Below are 7,675 nucleotides of genomic sequence, written 5' to 3' on the forward strand. Positions count from 1 at the left end.
AAAATTGTGTTCAATTCACACTTTTTTTTTTTTTAATGAAACAGGGTGTCCCCATGCAGTTTGAGCTGACCCTGAACTATGTAGCCCAGGCTGGCCTGGAACTCAAATTGATCCTTCCTTCCACCTCAGCTTCCAGAATGCAGAGATTACAGGAATGTGCCACCACACCCACCTAGTATTTATTTCCCTTTAATTAAATAACTAATACACGTTCTACAAGGTACCTGCTTCTAGAGAGAGCAGTGCAAGCGTACAGGTACTTATGTGCCGGAGCAGACTCACTACCTCAAGGTTTCACCAGGGCAGCTACCTCACAATGGGATTAGAAATGAAATTTAATTTCATAGTCACATCTTCTGTATTCTTCCAGTTTCCCAGGAAGGTAGTAGGTCACTTCTATAACTTTCAAGCAGTTTTTCTTTGTGTTTATGCTGGGCATCAACCCAGGGCCTCCCATTGGCTAGACAGTACTGTAACCCCAGCTAGCTGTGGCTGGGAGCACTGTTTTTCTTTCAGTAGCCTGAGGCACAGTGGTGTCCTCCGTCCCAGAATGGAGTCTCCAGTTTCTGCGCTACCGGGTCACACTGTCTACCTGGGGCATCAGTCACAGGGGTCCTTATCTCAGGGCCCTGGGGGGCACTATCAGGAGGGCAAAGGTCACTCAGTGGAATGCCTCCAGGCTTCCTGGCTTTTCTTAGAAGAGCTCTCCCAGGGAGAGACTTAAAAGCAGAACCTACCTAAAGTTTGTGCAGTCCAGAGCGGCAGCATCTGAATTAGGGATCATCTCTAACACATCTCCAAGACTCAAATTTCGCATGGAAAACATGTTTATAAAAGAAAGCAAAGTTAAAAAAAGAAAAGACCTGGACATGCAAACACCTGACACCGAACTTTCAGCAACTAACATGTAAACAGGCAGAAATCTGTGTTTGATTCTATAAAAAGGTGGTGACGTTTTAGAAGAGAAAGGACTTTGGGATCGCTGACCCCTGGTTACAGTGCCGTTTGCTCACCGGATGTGACGTGAGCTCTCTACCATCTGCAGCGCACAAGCTAACCTGAAAAATGGGCCCTCCCTATGCAGTAGCTGAAAGGTTTCAAGGAGCTAAGAAAAGTAAATTCAGATAATAAGCATTCACATCTTCTATTCTAGAAGGGCATCCTGTTTATTACGGAAACTCAGATCGGGTGGAAAGCAAAGCCATCAGTCAGGTCATTAAACTCACGGACACAAGACAGTCCATGTCCATGTCTGATGACTTCAGAATCCCATGGCCCAGTGGCTGTGATGGTTCATTCTGGAAACTGCTGGAAGGCGAATGGAAAGGAGAGAACCCAGCAGTAGCCTAAGTTCAGCCTCTTACAAGCTGGGTGGCCTTAAACGAACCTCTTCCCCATTGCTAGCCTCAAATTTGCACTCTGGTGAGTGGTCTGACACACACCGTGCCAGGTGGTTGCAAGCAAAGTAGCCCCATTGAGCACAGTCTGTGGTGTGACAGTGTCTTAACCACAATCACTGTGGGCGGGAGTTTCCAGCACTGTCTTCTGGGGGGCGCTCTGACCAAGTGAATAGCAACAATCACCTGAGTGTGGTATTTCCCCTTTGGCCTGTTCTGTACCTTGCAGCTGCTGTCACAGACAAGGCGACCAGAAGTCACTCCTCTTGGGAAGGTTTGCACAAGCCCAGCAGCAAGCCACCATGTGTAAGAGAAAATCCTGCAGGCCCCTGGCATAGGTCACAGATTCCACTCAAATCCCTCCCTGGCCAGCCTGGACTCATTCAAACTCCAAATGCTCCTGGACAGGACACAGACACAGGGCCCCAGGGCCTGTATTCAGGGATTCCTATGAATAAGACTCTCAGTGCTGGGCAGAGAGAAGGGGACCAGACAGAACAATATCGGGAGACACAGTCACCAGCTTCCTAATTTTGCAGAAGGCTGATTCGAGCTTTTTCTTTAATAAGTGCTTCAGAAATGCTTTCATGCTATCACACAACTGTGCGGAGAAAAGCACTAATATTTTATACTTGACAACTGTGAATCATAATTCCCACCTTTCTCTTCGGAGGAGGACAACATTCACCTGAGGTTCACGGCTGGACCATGAATTTGCTCAGTGTCTGTGTATATAGTTTAGGATAACGGAGGGGAACTCACTGAACAAAATTACTTCTGTGCATTTTTCTTTTTGCTATCAAGCCTGAGAATTCAACTTGTTTGGTCAGTTCACAGCCCATTTCCTAACCCCCTCGGGGCTACATTCAAAGATTCAAAAACTACTTAGGGTTAGCAGCCCCAGGGAGCCACCTACCTCCCGTTAGCAATGGAAAAATGTAAGCCCCAGAGCAAGAACTGTAAGTCTGAAGATGCCCTTTTGCAGGGCATGCGTCAGCCCTTAAAACTCTATGACAAATCCTCCATGGATGTGGTTGTCTCCTCCAAAGTCTGTCCAAGCTTTCCTCAAGTTCCCAAAGGGTTCCAAGAGAAATCTCCTAAGAAATACCAGCCTTCAGGATCTCCTAGTGGCTGGAGCACTTTCAAGATGTCTGTAATTAGAATTGGAAAACTTCAGATTGCAGAAAACTCCAGGAGGCCTGCAGTCACTGACCAGATTTCTACCTGGTCCCTTAGAAGAATCCATCCCTCGGCTTTTCCACATGAGAAATGCCAGTGCTGGAAGATCCTAGGGCTGCAGGACACAACTTGACGTCAGAAAGAAATGCACAGAACTCCGCCTGTTGCCGGAAGGGCTGCTTAAAATCATTTCCACTGCTTTGCTTGGAGGAGTTAAAGACAGACACTACCCTCATTTCCTTCTCTTTCTTGCATTTCAGATAGCCAAATGTTAAGTTTCACAATAATGGCCCTTGGAGGGATTTGAACTCCGAAGTTCAAGCAAAAACACAGTACTTCTGTAAGGATGCATAAGAAGCTCGAAAGATACAAAACCGAATCTCTCTGAGTCCTCATCACAAATCATCAAATCACCGCAGCAACTTAAGTCAGGTGGTGTCACCTACATCTCTGAACAAATGTAGCTGATGAAATTAATTACGACTGTTACAAAAATGGGTTTTAATATAATCCTAAAAGGTGGATCAAAAATATGTTTTCTAGTCTATCTAGCTCCTCCCTACCTTTGTTGTCAAAGTCTAATCTTCGCCAAAGAGCAAGGGAAAAAGAAGTGCCGAATCACTTGGCACTAAACTTTTAGCATCACATAAAATGGCATATTTCATTAAAAGCAACTAGGTTTTTTTCCCCCTTTTTCTTAAAAAGCACCTCATTTATAGTTGAAGAATTTGTATATATCCAGAGTGTCCTATCTTGGCCACAATCTCATAAATTTTCAATCTAATTATCAGATTCCTTAAATCCAAAATGAATTTATATGGGGTTGCTTACAGGAGTAGATTAAACTGAAGCCTTTTCAGAGGTACTTGCTAATGAAGAAGAGATACAGATGAAAAGTGATCATGTTTTTATAAGCCATTACCGAAGGAGCACCCCCAAAGAAACCTAAAACCTAAGCCACAAAAGAATAAAACAGAGCTCAAAGTACAAATCAAAGTCTCAGAGTAAGGAGCCGGGGGTCTGACTTCAACCTCCCCTCTCCTCAGTAAAGCCCAGGAGAGGAGCACTACATCTGGAGGCTCTGCATCTGCACACATGTGACTAACTCCTCGAAAGCCTGCGAGTGAAATGTCACAATCGTGGCTTCCTCCAGAGCGCAACATGCGCTCGCTTGCTAGGTTCGCCGGTTCCCTCCACACCCCAGAGTTCCCGCTTCGTCTTCGAGTGTCTGAAACCCAACACTACAAGGCAATCATGTTTGCAAACACCATTTCTCCAGGATGAAAACCCTGAGACTCTAATAGGCCTATCAAGCCAGTAACCGAGATATATCTGCCCTAGTAAGCAAGCTTAGAGCTGGCAGGTGTGCAAATGTAAGGAAAATCCTGAGGTGACCCTGCTGGAGAAATCCCTGCTTAGCAGGAAGAGTAAACTAGCCTCCCTTCCAAATGCCACTTGTTTCAAGGAGACGCACCCTAAGGTTCTGGTCCCTGAGGGGTCTTCACACATAAATCAAAACAAGGGCGCAAGGGTTAGACTTCTTGGCCCAATCACAAAGAACTCCAGAATTAATTAGATTTAATTAAGAAAGATGCAACTTGCAAGGAAACCAAGCCCACCTTTCTTCACTGCTGAGTTCTAAACTGAAAGTTTGCATTCAGCAGAAAATGTGAAGATTTAATATTTACTTTGGGAATACGAGGGCTGGGAAGATAATGATGGTTATATTGGATTGTGGGTGCTTCCAAAATATATAAATCAGGTTTGCTAAGCGGAAATTGCAGCTCCAGCTCTTTGAGGAGAAAGAAAGGACACCACGATCTCTATATAAAATTTGATGAGGTTGCTTTGGAAGACACTGAAAGGTGGGGCTTCATCTGCAGTTACTCCACCGTACACCAGACAAAGAAATTCCTCAAAGGCTGTAATCACACTTTTCCTACGATCACCCACAGGAATAGGTCAATGTAAATGCCGTGTAAACAAAACAGCTCATTACTAACTATAGTTTAAATTTCTTTTGAGAAAACATTTTGAGCCACTGCAACTGTACCCCACATTCACACAGAACTACCCCTGGGTAAGAGTGAGCTACAGATTTAGATCCTAGCCTCAGGCTTTTCTTATGCTTAAACGCAAAAGGTGCTAGCGCTTGGGGTTGAGCAGTCTGAGCGCCGGATACTTCCTTGTTCGCTCTCTGTAAGTCGAGGAGGACTTTAAATTCCCTCCCCACAGAGAGGCCGGAGTGTCTGAGGAAATCCACAGACCAAGTCCCCACCATGCCCCTTCCTGTTCCAATCAGGTTTGCAAAGCATTTCCCCTCCTCAGTTTCATGAATCAATTGCAAAATGTGCCCCCTCGGCCAGTTCCTCTCCAACTCAGCTGAGAGGTTCCCTTCCTTCCCTGGGTAGCACAAGGCTGCTCTGGTTTTTAACTGGCGTACGGTGGAAATGCACTGTAGGAATTCACTAACTCTTTCACAGCCAGAGAGAAGTGAAAGTCTGGGGCACCCACCTCATCTATTAGGAAACTGACCTGTCAAGCTCAGGGGGAAGCAGATTTGTGGGTTCTAGCTTCCACCACAAAACCAGACTCAGTTACAATCACCCAGAAGGAAAAGGAGTGAAAAGGGCTACAAAGTAACCAGCTCAGTTACTTAGCAACTGGACAAACCTCCCTTCCCCAACAAGGCTAAAGAGGCACCTCAGGCCCATTCAGAGAGTAACAGTCTAGGATTTACATGCAAATAGACAAAGACCAGGGGGAAAGGAAATCCAAATTAGCAAGCCTGAGTGTACAGCAGTGGGCCTGAGGCCCAGGTTTTCAAGTTTCTCCTGGGAAGGAGACAGGTTTTAGGAATGAATGAATGAACGGCTACAGACCCTAACAAGCTCACAGTCTCGCTTTAGAAAAGTCAAAGCCACAGACGAAGGAGACAGGCACACAAGTTTGGTAGCTACCATGAAAACACTCCCCAGCTAATGTGAAATGAAGGCTTACAGAAAGATGAAAATTAGAAGCTGGGAAGCTCCAGGGAGCACAGGTACTCCAGCTTAGGAGAAAGCAAACAAAGCCCCCCCAGCTGGGGAAGAGGGATGCAGACTGCGGGGAGGTCAGGGTCTGTCCAGTCTGCAGACGCCCTCTCCAACAGCCACGTCCAGGACTGAAGCGCTGTCTCCAAACTCCGAGGAGCTTCCTTCCCCCTCCCTGCTCAGGAGGAGGGCGCCTGAAGTTTTTCTGGAGGGGAGACACCATCCCCTACTTGGCTGGGTGCAGGGCTGGATTTCCAGTCTGCCTGGGGAGCTCAAACTGTCCCCTGCTTCCAGCCACACACTGAACAGGGCTGCTCAGGCCCGGAAGAGGAAGGCAAAAAAGAGAGGGTTCTTTGGTCCCCATGCCCCACATCCAACCCCGACCTCACACCTGGGCCAAGACAGCAAGGCCCAGGGCTGACCTGGGCGCCCAGCCCAGCACTTACTTCTCATACTCGGCGTTGTCTCTGTCGCAGCGAGAATCCTTGTGCTTCTGCCAGTCTTTGCCATGCTTGCAGGTGGTGAGGAGCAAGACGTCCTCTCCGTTGTGGACATGATATAAGGCATTCCTGGTGTCTGACCCTATCCCTGTCAGGTACCTCTTCCCCTTGAATACCAGCATGTACTTCCTGAGAGGGGGGATGGTGTTAAACTTCAAAAACCCCCTCTCCCCTCCTGTCCTGGGATGATCCTTAGAAAAGAGGGGAATAGAAACATCAAAGTTGGGTCGGAAGTTTTCAGTACTGATGCTGGCTTTGGCCAGCATTGCCTGGCCGATGTCAAACCCCACGTCCTCGGTGTAGTCAGGCCAAGTGCCGGAATATAAATTAAAAATTAAATGATTCCTACCATTGTTCCACAAGTGGAGACTCTGCACTTTGGATCTCAAATTGTGCACGTACTGAGGTGACAACTGGTCTCTGTCTAAAGTATCCAGACTCAGGACAAAGAGGCACGCCTGGCTGGGGTCCGAGGTGTAGAACCTGGAGCCCTCGATGGCCGCTAGAATGTTTTGGTAACTTTCGGCGATTTTCTCCCCTTTCTGCTGCGGGTAGACGTAGACTTTGAAGCCGTTTTTCTTGCAAAGGGTGAAATCGAAGCAGGACTCCATGCGGCACTTCTTGCCTTTGTAGATGCTGGAGTTGGCGTCTCGCTTCTGCCGGGGGGACATGTGCACGCTGGAGTCCTCGCTCTCCGATTGCTCCCAGGGAAGGAAGGGGCGCAGAGCGTCCGGGAAGCGGGGCCAGAACCGATCCGGGCCGGGCTGGTGCAAGCCATCGCGACTGCTGCGCTCGTCTCTCCGGCTGTGGCTCCTCGATGCCCTAAACTGCAAGCCTCCGAAATAAAACAAAAGGGCGAGACAGGAGCCGGCAGAGAGCAGGATGAAATAGCGTTTTTTGGCCTGCATGTGTCCGGCCTGGGTCGAGAGGATCGTAAGTGAACGCGAGGGCCCCCCAAGTTCCCCGAGCCACACTTTCAGCTCCAGTCCGCCATCTTCCCGCCTGCAAAGACTTCAAACTCTGCGCTCGCCCCTTCGCCGCGCGCCGATCCCCCAGCCGCGGGCTGATCCAGCGCATGTGGGCGATTTCCTCAACTTTCTCCCCTCCGGTCTCTCATCGTCGGGTGGCACCAGGCGCGGGGTGGACGGAGGGGCGGAGGGAGAGCCGGGCTGCTGAGAATCTCGCACCCCGGGCAGGGCGGGCAGGCGGCGGACTGTAATTTTCTTGCATGCAACAAGAAGACGGAGGCAAAGAAAGAGAGCGGGGAAGAGAAGAAAGAAGGAGAAGGGGCAGAAGGAGGAGGAATAAAAAATTAAAAAGCTCCCGATCGCCCGCTCCGCGGCCAGAGCCGGGCTCGCCTCGCCTCTCCGATGGCTCCCGGCGGCGTGGAGGAAGCAGCAGCCCCGGGAAGCAACTCCAACTCCTGCACGCTGCCGCGCCGCCCGCGGTTCCAACAAGTCCGCCGCGCCGGGGTCAGTGCATCCCGCAGCCGGCGCGCCGCAACCTCACAAATCCCTGCATCGCTCTCCCTCCGCGGCTGCAGCGGCTCCCAGCCTCCGGCGGGCGG

The 7,675-nt window shown here is 49.2% G+C and overlaps 1 protein-coding gene across 1 annotated transcript in view; it reads right to left on the reverse strand.

Moving 5' to 3' along the window:
- The window catches only part of Ext1 (exostosin glycosyltransferase 1), a gene marked incomplete at its 5' end in the record, with an annotated part of 269,716 nt that extends 262,041 nt beyond the window's left edge, over positions 1 to 7,675 (reverse strand). The window contains 1 exon segment of the mRNA XM_005381900.2: positions 6,055 to 7,675. Coding sequence (XP_005381957.1) covers positions 6,055 to 7,016 — 962 coding nt within the window.

Source organism: Chinchilla lanigera, unplaced genomic scaffold (genome assembly GCF_000276665.1).
Source record: "Chinchilla lanigera isolate Chin_1 unplaced genomic scaffold, ChiLan1.0 scaffold00016, whole genome shotgun sequence".
Lineage (NCBI taxonomy): Eukaryota > Metazoa > Chordata > Mammalia > Rodentia > Chinchillidae > Chinchilla > Chinchilla lanigera.